The sequence below is a fragment of the Microcaecilia unicolor genome, chromosome 3, assembly GCF_901765095.1.
Source record: "Microcaecilia unicolor chromosome 3, aMicUni1.1, whole genome shotgun sequence".
NCBI classification, from domain to species: Eukaryota; Metazoa; Chordata; class Amphibia; order Gymnophiona; family Siphonopidae; genus Microcaecilia; species Microcaecilia unicolor.
Window position 1 is genome coordinate 334,888,961 of NC_044033.1, and position 13,967 is coordinate 334,902,927.

The 13,967-nt window shown below is 43.1% G+C and overlaps 1 protein-coding gene across 1 annotated transcript in view; it reads right to left on the reverse strand.

The window, feature by feature from the left end:
• Positions 1 to 13,967, reverse strand: part of LOC115464717 — a 362,726-nt gene that overhangs the window by 105,353 nt on the left and 243,406 nt on the right. Inside the window, 1 exon segment of the mRNA XM_030195078.1 lies at positions 3,049 to 4,794. Within this exon segment, the coding sequence (XP_030050938.1) occupies positions 3,049 to 4,794 (1,746 nt within the window).

Genomic DNA, 13,967 nt, shown 5'->3' on the forward strand with positions numbered 1-13,967 from the left:
TTGGGGTCAGTGTACTTCCTGCTTCTGTCCTGCTGCTGGTGACTCATCGGTGAGAGCCTTCATAAGGAAGTGCTGTGTTTGCATTCAGGGCCTTTGCATGGTGTCATGCCTAAAGGTCAGCAGGTTAGTGAGAGCACTGTGGCGCTGCTACTAAGCCTGTCTCTGGGTTCCTACCCATCTGCTTTCTGTACATGCGGACTGCTAGTCCTTTCATGTGGGCTCTGCCCCTCTGTTTGTGTGTCTGGGGACTGCTAGTCTTTCTAGTGCTTTCCTCAGTGTTTGTAGCCTCAGTCTTTGTTCTCAGCCTGGGTTCGGAGCTACTCAGCTACAGCCGGGGTTTATTTCTCTGGCTGTGTGTGGAGCTGCTGTAGCTTCAGTCCAAGACCCTTGGCCTGTTATTCCTGGTTTTCTCTCTTACCCTGAGCCCTGCTTTGCCCAGCTTGTGTGTCAACCCTTAAGCCTGTTTCTGCTTAGCTAGTGTTTACCCGGTTTCCCGCTCTGCCTAGCTAACGTATATCCTGAGTGTATATCCTGAACCCTGCTTGTATATCCTGAATCCTGTCTCTGTCTAGCTAGGGTGTATTTCCTGGATGTTTATCCTGAATCCTGTCTCTGTCTATCTAGTGTGTTTTTCCTGGGGAGTTATCCTGTATCCTGCCTCTACCTAGCTAGTGGGTTTACCCTGTGGGTATTCCCAGATCCCCGTTCTGCCTAGCTTGCATGTATGCCCTAGTCCTTGCTCCTACTAAGCTTTTGTATGTCTTGTCTTCATAGTCTGTCTTGTGTTTCTGGTTTAGCGGCTGCGAGCAGCGCTCAGTGCAGTCTAGTATTTAGTATTGCCTCCTCGTGCTTCATAGACCCAGGGTGTGTCCTCTGGATTTCCAGTTCCGGCCTTGTCTTGCAAGCTCTGCCGGCCACCCGCACGCTGGAGCTCAACTCCAGTGGAACGGTGGCTAAGTGCAGGTGAAGCGGTTCCTGTTCTGCTGGTTCCAGTTGCCTACTTCCAATCCAGAGTTCCAGTCCTGTCCTTCCGTATGTCCAGTTCCAGGGTGGTCTTGCCTGCCTCTGCCGCTCCTCGGCAGGGGTCCAAGGGCTCACGATTCCCGGTTCTACCTCGAGGACCTGACACAATGCAAAGGCCCTCGAGAACGCGACAACAATCTCCTTGCAGCCGCTAAGCATTAAGTCTCTCCTTTGCTGCATCTTGACTGGGCAGAAACCAGAAGTTGCAGCATAGAAGAGGCTTCCGGGTTAGTGCTTAGCGGCTACAAGAAGGTCATTGAGCAGCAGGCAGCGTGTGGGAATTGCTGAGAGCCTGCGACCAGCAGAAGGCAGTAGCTACTTAAGGGACACTGCTGCTGGCTGGGCCCGACGCCAAACTGGGTTGGCCCAGGCCCACCCGTGGCTATGCTCCTGGCTGTGTGAGTCATTTCATGTCATTTCCATTCAAGCTTTTCTTTTGAAGGAGTTATCGTATTTTGAACATTTAAATGGTTTGTGTCCCATTTGACAATTACACAAAAAAACTAGGAATACCCAAACACAAACCAGAGTGAGGAACACCTTAATTATTACCCTACTTTGAACATTACAAATCAAAATACATATACACCTGAATCAACAAACTTTATCTGTGGTAATGGAGGAAAAAGACCTCAGGAGCGGTAGAAGCGCTGAAGATCAGTGGCTTAACACACCTTATAGACCAGCAGTAGTTCCGAATTGCCACGCAGCGAGCCTGCAATAGGCTTTCTGCACTTCAGTAAAATGGTCCCTTTATACATTTACAAATGGGTCTTTTAGACTATTTAAACCATTTTTCTCTCCGGTCAGACCCTATAGGCTTTTGCAGCTGGGCTTCACTTCTAAAACATTTGGAACATTTAACTGGTTTATTGTATGAGTCATTTCATGTCATTGCAGCTTGATATGGAAATCAGGAACATTTAACTGGTTTCTCTCTTGTATGACTGACTCATTATATACCACTTGCATCTCGGCCTTCGTAACCAGCAGGGACTAGCTCACCGTACACTCACTGTGAGGTTTAACCTCTTCACACCACATCTGTGATGGGAAATCTTACCCAAAAAATTCTCACACATCCAACTTTCAAATTCAGCAAGGTTCTCTTTATTTTTCTTACTTCAAGCAGCAGATAAAAATCATAAGCAAGAGCAGAGTGCAAGCAGCTACTGCAACATAAAAGAGAAAGATCAGAAGGGGAGCTCAGCTAGGGAAGATAAGACTCCTCTCGAGCTAAGGGTGGATCCCCCTTTTATAGGTCTTCTATCTGTCAATCTGACCTCTTCTCATATGCCTGCCTTTTTCACCTATCCTCTCTCACTCAGTTTCCATCCCTCCCATATTCCATAACCATCTTTCCCATCTTCTAACTTGTTTCTGTGTCATGTCCAGCTACAGTTTTTTCTCTAAATTCCTAACATTGCAGAGACAATTTGCTCCTACTATGTAACCCATTGCAGCTCCTTGTGACTCCAGACAAGTCACTTAATCTCCATTTCCCCAGATACAAATAAGTACCTGTATATAGTACGCAAACCTCTTTGAATGTAGTTGTAAAGCCCACAGAAAGGCAGTACATGAAGTCCAATTCCCTTTCTCTAAACTATATCAGAGGTTCTTCCTAGTTGTTTGTCCAGGCCATTGGCCTGCTCTGACCTTCCTCTCTGACAGTAACACCTTGTTTCTGAAACATTTATAATATGTTGAATATTTAAATGGTTTGTCTACAGTGATTTGTTGCAGGCCGAGTCAGATCGCTCTACCCTCTGAAACATCACATTCTAAACATTTAAATGGTTTCTCTCTCCTTTCGTTCTATTTCAATTGGGCCTTCTGATTAAAACATTTATCACATACTGAATATTTAAATATTTTTTCTTCCATATGAGTTTTTGTGAACTTTCACCTCACCATTCCTTCTGAAACATTTATCATATTCTGAACATTTAAACGATTTCTCTCCTATATGAGTCGTTTCATACATACCGTTCTAGGTCAACCTTGTGTTTGAAAATTTATCACATTCAAAGCACTGAAATGGTTTCTATCCTGTATGAGTCCTATAATGACGTTGTAGCTCAACCTTCCTTATGAAACATTTATCACATTCTGAACAGTTAAATGGTTTCTCTCTTGTGTGAGTCATTTTGTGACGTTTCACCTTGTCCTTGGTTTTGAAACATTTATCACATTCTGAACATTTAAATGGTTTCTCTCCTATATGAATAATTTCATGACGTTTCACCCTGTCTTTTGTTTTGAAATATTTATCACATTCTGAACATTTAAATTGTTTCTCATCTGTATGAGTCAATTTGTGCCTTTCCAGGCTAACCTTGGTTCTGAAATATTTATTACATTCTAAACAGTTAAACGGTTTCTCTTCTGTATGAATTGTTTTATGCCGTGTCAGATTATTTTTGTACCTATAGGATTTATCACATTCTGAACAATTAAATGGTTTCTCTTCTGTATGAGTCCTTTCGTGAAGTTTCAGCTCAGCCTTGTTTCTGAAACATTTATCACATTTTGAACATTTAAATGGTTTCTCACCTGTTTTGTGAAGTTTGAGCTTGGCATTGCTGCTAAAGCATTTATCACATTCTGAACATTTAAATGGTTTCTCTCTGTGAATCATTTCATGAAGTTTCAATTCAGCCTTGCTTCTGAAGCATTTATCACATTCTGAACATTTAAATGGTTTCTCTCCTGTATGAATCCTTTCATGGCGTTTCAGAGGCTCCTTGAAGCCAAAGCATTTATCACATTCTGAACATTTAAATGGTTTCTCTCCAGTATGAATCCTTTTGTGACGTTTCAGCAAGGCCTTGCTTCTGAAACATTTATTACATTCTAAACATTTAAATGGTTTCTCTCCTATATGAGTCCCTATGTGATATTCTAGGTTGGCCTTTCTTCTAAAACATTTATCACATTCTGAACATTTAAATGGTTTTTCTCCTGTATGAGTTGTTATGTGATTCTTCAAATCAGCTTTGGTTATGAAACATTTATCACATTCTGAACACTTAAATGGTTTCTCTCCAGTATGAGTCATTTCATGACGTTTCACCTTGGACTTGGTTTTGAAACATTTATCACATTCTGAACATTTAAATGGTTTCTCACCTGTATGAATCCTTTCATGCCGTTTCAGATGCTCGTTAAAGTTAAAACATTTAAGACATTCTGAACATTTAAATGGTTTCTCTCCTGTATGAGTCTCTTTGTGACGTTTCAGGTTGGCCTTCCTTCTGAAACATTTATCACATTCTAAACATTTAAATGGTTTATGTTCCATGTGACCTATTTTATGCAGTTGCAGGTTCCTTTTCTCATTGAAACATTTATCACATTCAGAACCTTTACATGTTTTTTCACAGTTTCCAGAGTAGCCAGATGGGTTAGTTTTGTGCGTACCTTGACAGTCATGAACTTCAGTCCTAAACCCACTTATATGGTGCTCCACAAAACTGGAATCAGTAGTAAAGGTTTCCCAAACAGCAGCACTTTTAAAATCTCTCTCACAATTGAGTCTTCCAAGTTGTACAAGTCTTGGGAAAAAGCTATAGTTTCTCTTTTGTCTTTCTAATCTTTCTCCTTTCTGAACTGCTGCTTTCTCACGGGTTGGTATTATGCTACTGCTACCTCCTTCACAGTCTGCTGAAGGATCTGTGCTGTCTCTGGAGGAGTCTTCGTGTTTCCATTCCGCTTTCTGCTGCTCATCGCACATTCTCACTCTTTCACTCTCATTCCCAAATTCATCATCTGTTGGATAAAATAGAAGAGTACGATCATTAATTTTACAGCTATGGAAAAGTATACTTAAGGTGGGTAGGAGCGAGGAGAATGTGCTCCTACCCCAGAAAATCCACTGGAGCACCAGGGCTAGAGGTAGAACCGGATGGAGTTGAAATAATTAAAAAAAAAAAGTCATGTGGGTGCCAGCCCGATATTTAATTAGTAGTTCATGTCCTAAGTGAGCCAGCTGACACCCGCATAACCCTGGGCTCCTCCCTAATGACCCTCCCCCCCCTCATAACCACCCCTTATTTTGTGAGCGATCAGAGGTAATATTCAGGGTACTTACCTGCTTTAATGCCACTGAACATTGGGGGTTAGGCAGCCCCAGGAGACTGTTGAGAGTATGGCCTAGTTAATCTGAAGGGTACAGATTTACAGGCATGAAGATATTAAATACATTTCTCTTACTGTGGATTAAACAAAACACAAAAACATTACCCTGCACTACTCAGGCCAAAGCAATTAAATTACCTCAGAAGAAACCTCCCCTTTCCCTGAGAGGAACTCTGTTGCAGTATAATTATGTCCATGACTATGTTTGATGAAACAGGGAAACAGATGGAGAGAAGGAAGCAGGTGGCCAGTGTGTCCATCAGCGCTATATTATGGCTGGAGGGTTATGGAGGGAACAGGGCAGGTGAAGAGACCTCAGTGCCTTAAGGCGAGAGAGAAAAGATGGAACAGTAAAACCAACTGGTTCCTGAGAACGTCACCTTTTCCTCAGAACCATGACCCCTTACCTTGTTTAAGTGCGATAAGAAGTTCTAAGAAGAACGGGCCCTTGGGACCCAGGAAATGCATAGTTTATGTACCTTCTCAATCAAAAATAAAATGACATTTTACAGAACCAAATTCTTTGAATTCTAAGCTAAGAGAAATTATACATAAGTCTCTTGTAAGGAAGGGGCAAGAAGACCACTGACCATCTCTCACTTGTTGGTCTCACCTAACAACAAGATATAGGTGTTCCTCCTGCCGGCTTCTCCCTTTTGCCTGTGTAGCCCAATTACCCTGCGTTATTTTTGCTGCAAAATACTTTCTTATTTTTTTCTAACTTTGGTAAGAACAAAACAGTACTAATGTCATAAGAAAATTCCAAGAAAGACAGTTGAGGTAATTTGTTTGGGGGAATCCAGGTTCTGGTTCCAACTGAGACCCAAACAGGATTTAAGTGGGCAGAAGTCTCTCTACATGGCAGGGGGCAGAGAATGAGAAGACACTGCATGGAGAGAGAGAGAGAGAGGGGCTGCACGGCAAGGGAGACAGAGTGATGGCCGGGGTACAAAGACAGAAAGAAAGAGGAACGTGAATAGCAGACAGAAAATCAAGAGGCTGCATAGCAGGGGGAACAGAGAGAGAGTAAAGATGAAAAATAGCAGGGGGAACAGAAAGAGAGAAGGCCATATGGCAGGGGGAACAGAGAGAGAATGAGGGAGAGAAGAGGCTACATTGCATGGGACAGAGAGAGGCTACACTGCATGGTGTACAGACAGAGAGAGAGAGAGAGAGAGAGAGAGAGAGAGAGAGACAGAAGAGGCTGCTTGGCAAGGGAGAGAGAAGTAGCTTTACTGCAGGGAGCAGAGAGAGAGAGTGAAGAGGCTACTTGGATTTCAGCAAAGCCTTTGATATGGTCCCCCACAGAAGACTTGTGAATAAGTTGAGAGGGCTGAACTTAGGACCCAAAGTGGTGAACTGGATAGGAAACTGGTTGATCGACAGGCAGCAAATGGAATCAGTTCGGAAGAAAGGAAGGTGAGTAGTGGAGTGCCTCAGGGATCGCTGCTGGGGACAACTCTATTTGATATATTTGTGAGAGACACTGCAGAAGGGTTAGAAGGAAAAGTTTGCCTTTTTGAGGATGACATCAAGATAGCCAATTTTATTTATTTATTTGTAGCATTTGTATCCCACATTTTCCCACTCATTTGCAGGCTCAATGTGGCTTACATTATGCCATAATGGCAATCGCCATTTCCGGGTCGAGAATTACAAATGATGTTACCTTAAGGTGCATACATGGTAAAATATGTTACAATTTGATATTGCATAGAGGTTCCTAGGTGATAGAGTTAATTATAGCATGTTTGATAGGTGCATACATGGTGAAATATGATACAATTTGATATTGCATCGAGGTTCCTGAGTGATAGAGTTAATTATAGCATAAGTTAGATAGTCCATTATAAAGACATAGGCAATAAAGTGATAGTGCGTGTTGCATGATTTTCATTAGTAGTCATTTGGTATCAGTCAGTTGTGGGGGTACGGTTTTGTCTAGTTCATTTGAAGTCTGTGGTTAGGATGGAGCGTTGTGGTATGCCTTCTTGAATAGGTTGGTTTTCAGCAGTTTTCGGAAGATTGCTAGGTCATGCATTGTTTTTATGGACTTTGGTAGTGCGTTCCAAAGTTGTGTGAATATGTAGGAGAAGCTAGATGCATAAGTAGACATATTTTAGTCCTTTGCAGCTGGGGTAGTGGAGATTCAGGAATGTACGGGCTGATCTGTTTGTATTCCTATTTGGCAGGTCTATGAGGTCTGACATATAGATTGGGGCTTCATCATGAATGATTTTGTGGACCAGGGTGCAAACTTTGAACGCAATTCGTTCTTTTAGTGGGAGACAGTGAAGTTTTTCTCTTAGGGGTTTAGCACTTTCGTATTTCGTTTTTCCAAATATGAGTCTGGCTGCTGTATTTTGGGCCATCTGAAGCTTCTTGAGGATTTGTTCTTTGCATCCTGCATAGATGGCATTGCCGTAATCTAGGTGGCTTAGCACCATTGATTGTACCAGGCTGCGGAATATTTCCCTTGGGAAGAAAGGTTTGATTCTTTTTAGTTTCCACATTGAGTAGAACATTTTCTTTGCTGTGTTTTTCGCATGGGTTTTGAGTGTAAGATTCCGGTCAATTGTAACTCCAAGGATCTTCAGGCTGTCTGAGATGTGAAGGGTGTAATCTGAGGTATTTATGGTGGTGGGTTTGTTCGTGTTGTATTGTGAGGAGAGGATAAGACATTGTGTCTTTTCTGCGTTTAGCATTAGTTGGAATGCATTCGCCCATGTGTTCATTATTTGGAGACTGTGTTTGATTTCATTTGTGATTTCAGTTAGATCGTGCTTGAACGGGATATAGATTGTGACATCGTCTGCATAGATGTACGGGTTGAGTCCTTGGTTGGATAACGTTTTAGCTAGTGGTGTCATCATTAAGTTGAAAAGAGTTGGTGAGAGTGGTGATCCTTGTGGCACTCCGCATTCTGGTTTCCATTGTGATGATGTTTTTGAGTTTGATATCACTTGATATGTTCTTGCGGTTAGGAAGCTGTCAAACCATTTGAGTACATTTCCTCCGATCCCAAAGTACTGTAGGATGTTCGATAGTATTTGGTGACTGACCATGTCGAACGCGCTGGACATGTCAAACTGTAGGAGAAGCACATTATTTCCGGTTGCAATTGTTTGTTTGAATTTGGCTAGGAGAGTGACTAGTACTGTTTCAGTACTGTGGTTAGATCGAAATCCTGACTGTGATTCATGTAGTATTGTGAATTTGTTTAAGTAGTCAGTAAGTTGTTTCGTTACCATGCTTTCCATCAGCTTGACTACCATAGGTATGGACACTACTGGATGGTAGTTGGTTGTGTCATTTAATTTTTTTTTTTTTTTTAAGTCTTTGGGTATAGGGGTGAGTAGTGTATTTCCTTTGTCCTTGGGGAAAAGACCATGTTGTAGCATGTAGTTCAAATATGACGTGAGGTCTTATGTAGCGATGGGGGGGGGGGGCGTGCTTTATTAGGTTATTGGGGCATATATCCAGTTTGTGATTTGGCAAATTTATTGATTGCTTGAGTGATGGTTTCATCGGTTAGGAGATCGAAGTTTGTCCAAATTCGATCTGCTGGGTATTCACCGGGATTTGGGTCCTGACAGTCCATGAATTTTTCGTGATCGGTGGTATTGAGTGGTAACGTTGCTCATAGTTTTATAATTTTCTCATTAAAGTATTTGGCAAGGTTTTCTGCTGATGGGGTGTCTATGCTGGTTGTGGTAACTGGAGTGGTGTCTAATAATTTGTTCACTAGTTGGTATAGTTTGTGTGTGTCTTTGTAGTCTGGTCCTATTTTGGTTTTGTAGTATGCTCTTTTGGTTTGTCTTATTGTATATTTGTATTTTCTTTGCATTTGTTTCCATGCTTTCAGTGTATGATCATTTTTCATTTTTTTTCATGCTCGTTCAGATCTCCTGACTTGTGTTTTTATTGTTTTTAGTTCTTCGTTGAACCAAGGTGTCACGTCTGTGGCCGTGACCACCCTCAGACTTACCTTGTTCCTGGGAGTCAGCTTCCTAGCTGGCTCCTGTTTCTTCTGTCTGTCCTTTCTGAGCTAGCTCTGGCTCCCTGTGCTGGCTGCATCCAGCAGCATGACACTAATTGCTTCACTATACTGCACCTGTGGGTGTTGCCTGGGTTAGCTCTCTCTCTCTGTGTGCTGGCTGCATCCAGCATGACTCTAATTGCTTCACTACACTACACCTGAGTGTGGGAGCCTCTCTGTGTTTCACTGTGCTTTCTGCCTGCTCTGTGGTTTGTGCCTGAACAGCCTCCGTAGTTACTTAGAGATTGCTGCAGCTGCGCCTCTGTGTTGAAGGGCTTTATTAAGCACTTAGAGACTGCAGCCTTTGCATCGTCTAAGGTCCCTGGTATGTTAGAGTGCTCTGTGCACTGCTACATTGTCCAGTTCAGTGTGAGTTCCTAGCGTATGACTAGTTAGCTTGGGCACAGCTTTGTTTGTTAGCCTGTGTACAGCTTTACTAGTTCTCCTGTGTTTGCTTAGTGTGAGTTTCTAGCGTATGACTGGTTAGCTTGGGCATAGCTTTCCTGTTAGCTTGTGTACAGCTTACTAGTTTTCTTGTGTTTAGCTTTCTGGTTTTCCCGTGTGTGTTTTCTTTTGCTTCTGGAGCTTCAGCCCTAGTCATGTCTGCTGCCAGTACTCCTTGTTACTGGAGCTCCAGCCATAGTCTTGCTGCTTGACCTGACCATTGCCTGTACCCAGATATTCTCTGCTTGCTCCTTGACCTGACCAGTGCCTGAACCTGACTACTCTCTGCCCGCTGTCTGACCTGCCTACTGCCTGGACCCGGATATTCTCTGCCTGTGGTCAGTCCTGACTATTGCCGGAACCTGGACATTCCCTGCCTGTCTGCCTTGCTTTCGCCTAGGTGCCTGGGAGCACTTCTGTATCCTGACTCCTGTTGTTCCTGCCTGCTAGTTCCAGTTCCAAGTTTCCTGTAAGCCCTGCCGGCTGCCCGAACCTGAGGGCTCAACCCTCGGGGAATGGTGGCTAAGCGTAGGTGAAGCCTAGATCCAGTGTGTTCCTGTCCAGCGGGTTCCGGTCCCTTGGGTTCCAGTCCAGTGGGCTCCACTCCAGTGCGCACCCGTCCGGTGCATTCCAGTCCTGTGTATTCCTGTGCAGAACTCCAGTCCGGGGTTCCAGTCCAGTCTTGCCTCGTCTCTACCTTGAAGGTGACTTTGCCTGCCACTGCCGTTCCACGGTAGTGGTCCAAGGACTCACGAACCCAGTGCTCCCGGGGAAGAAGCCTGACAGAATGCCAAGGTCCTCGAGAACGCGACACAAGGTATTGAGGTTTGTCGTCGTGTGGTTCTTGTTTGTAATGGTGCGATTTTGTCTAGTGTGTTCCTGCACCTGTCGTCCCATTTTAGTAGATAATGTATGGTGTCTGTTTGTGTTTTCCATTCGTTAGTGTAGATCTGTTGCCAAAATGTTTCAGGGTCAATTTGTCCTCTCGTGGTGTAGGTTGTGCATTCTTGCTTGAGGTATGTGCCTTTTATCCTCCATTGTAGTGTTAGGTTTAGTTTGTAGTGATCTGGCCATTGTATGTCTGTCCATTTTGTTTCTGTTAGTATAAGGTTTAAGTCTGGGGATAGTTTGTGAGAGATAAGGTCTATTGTGTGGCCTTTCATATGAGTAGCTTGCATTTTAGGCCAACTAAGGTCCCATAACTGGAGGAAGTCCTTGCATTCACGTGCATTGTTTCCGTTGTTGTCCTCTAAGTGTATGTTTATGTCCCCTATAGTAAGTATGTTGGAGTTCGCTACACAGGTATTCGATATGAAATCCATGAAGTGTGGTTGGCATTCTTGCCAATTGCCTGGTGGTCTAAAGAACAAGACAATGTTTAGGTTGTCCAGCAGAGTAATGTGGTTAATTCTAACTGAGGCGATTTCTAGTTGTGGTGTTACAGACTTGGCTGTTGTTGTTGCAGTGAAGTGGGATCTATGTATTAGTGCTAAACCTACTCCTCTTTTTTCTTTCCTTGTCCAGTGAGTGATTTTGTAGCCTGGAGGGCATAGCTCCAAAATTATGGGGTCCTTGAGGTCATGGATCCAGGTTTTGCTGATAATTAGAAGATCGAGGTTATCTGCTGTGATCCAATCTGTTATGGTTATTGTTTTGTTGACTACTGATCTGGCGTTTATGTAACCCACCTGAATTTTTTGGTAGGGGTCTGTGTTTGATGTTGTGTGGATTTTTATAAGCTGTCGTTCTTTTATTCTAGTAGGGTCTTTATTTCCCTTCTGTTGTGGTTTTCCGCGTTTTGGTGATTTTCTGTTGATTGGGCTATTGTCTATGTGAGAGGGTGTATTATGTTCAGTTAGTCTTTGGTGTGTGTGTGGCATGGGTGTCATGTTACTGTTTGTAAGTGGAGTGGTTAGAATTGTGGGAATTAGTATAGTGTAGTAAACTGCTAGGAGTAGTTTGAAAGTGTTCATATTGGTTTTGGGTCACTGTGGTTTCTGAGGTACTGTTGTTTTAGTCCTATCATCGTTGTCCAAGCCACTTCTCAATTACAGCAGGAGTGGTTCGTCTTTGGTGTTGATCCGACGGGGGAGAGTCTCTTGTGATAATTGTAGCCCCATGTCATGCGGTATGCATGTGAGGTCTTTTGTCCAGGGGCGAGTGGGGATCGATTCCACTGGGTCAGAACCTCGATCGTTTTTCTTGTGGTTTGCAAGTGAGGTTTTCTGTCCATTGGCGGGTGGGTATCGAGTCCTCCTCAGTTGTGATGTCGGCGTCTATGGATCAGCTGCTGATCCACGCTGGGGATGGTATGCAGTCCGACTATCGTCTTGGATGGTGTGTATACCCTGGATGGAGAAGAAAACCATGAGAAGGGATCTTCAAACGTTGGAATAATGATCAAGGGTCTAGCAGTTAAAATTTAATGCCAAGAAGTGCAGAATGATGCACTTAGGGTACAGAAAACCAAAAGAGATGCACCAGATAGGAAGGAAGAGATTGATAAGCTTGGCTCAGGAGAGGGACGTAGGGGTGATGGTGTCCGAGGATCCCAAGGTGACAAAACAGTGTCACACTGCGGTGGCCTTGTGAATATAAAAAGACTTGAAGCGGTTCAAAGAAGCGACAAAAATGGTATGGGGTTTACGTAGCAAGACGTACATGCACAGACTTATTGACCTAATCATGTATATCCTGAAGGAAAAGAGAAACAGGGGTGATACAATACAGACATTCAAATATTTGAAAGGTATTATTAACCTGCAAACAAACATTTTCTATAGATGGGAAGGCGGTAGAACTAGAGGACATGAATTGAGGTTGAAGGGGGACCGACTCAGGAGTAATGTTAGGAAGTATTTTTTCACCGAGAGGGTGGTGGTTGCCTGGAATACCCTTCCACGGGAGGTGGTAGAGATGCAAATGGTAACGGAATTCAAAAATGTGTGGGACAAACACAAAGGAATCCTGATTAGAAGGAATGGATTCACAGCTTAGCAGAGATTAAGTTAGAAAGCCAGTGCTGGGCAGACTTCTATGGTCTGTGCCCTGATCAAGGCTGAATACATTTGAAGGGGCTGGAGTGAAGCTTTTCAGGGGCTGAGACAACTACTTCAGAAATTTCAGAACAAAGACAGTGCCGGGCAGACTTCTACAGTCTATACTCTAAAAATGGCAAATATAAATCAAGATCAGATATACTTATGAAGTATCACATACCATATGTAATGAGTTTATCTTGTCGGGCAGACTGGATGGACCGTACAGATCTTTACCTGCCATCATCTACTATGTTACTTAAAAGAACCAACCTGGGATAGATCAGGAGGTAAGGGAGATGGTCACAAAAAGGATAGGAGAATTTTGCAGAAATATTTGACCACTTCAGGCTTAGTGGATATCTGGAGGGTCCATCATGAGGGAGAGAGAAACTAAACATATTTTTCAGCTGTACACAATTCATATTCCCAAATAGATTACCTGTTAGTGAAGAGAGGGGAAGGGGGCAAGATGGATAGGGTCGAGATTGAGCCCATTAATTGGTCCAATCATGCCCCAGATGTGGGTGGACAAGTTGGTAGGGGTTATATATCTTTTGTTTATCAGCTGCTCAACACCTTAGATAAATGGAAGGCTATCTACAGGGGGGCATGGGAGAGGGATCTAGAGAGTTATCTGAGGAGTAATGGACAAATGTCTCAATGTGATCTCATAAATTGTCCAAATGCCACCTCAGATTATTGAGAACGGTCTTAAAGGTACTGGTGAGGTGGCATTGCTCTCCATCTAGACTGCAAGCCATTATGAGGAAAGGGGATGTTGGAGAGGGTGTAGTTGGAGGGGAACATATACTCACGTCTGGTGGGAATGTCCTAAGGTCCAGAAATTATGGAAGGAGGTATCTGCATATGGGCAACAGTTACTCGAGACTCGTATAGCGCGTACTATGGAAAATGCCCTACTAAGAGGGAGAGTGGAAGGGATAACGAGCTATGGATAAATTAATGCCATTGGTTTTACAGCAGCTCGACCACTGATTGCCTCACATTGGTATACACGGGACATACCAAAACAGGCTGTATATAATATGCATAGATTGACTACCTTAAAATCTAATAAATGTAAATATCAAGAAATGTGGGGCGATTCCTCCAGTTGGAAGGACAAATCTGAGTTTTGGGAAGGGGAGAGATAAGGGATGGGGAGGGTCTACTTTTAGTTTTTTCATTATTGGAGGTGGCAGTTTGTTGTGTAACAAAATGTACACTTGTTCTTAATTTTTTCTGTTGAGAGATGCTGTCAATACTTTGCTAGAAAATTA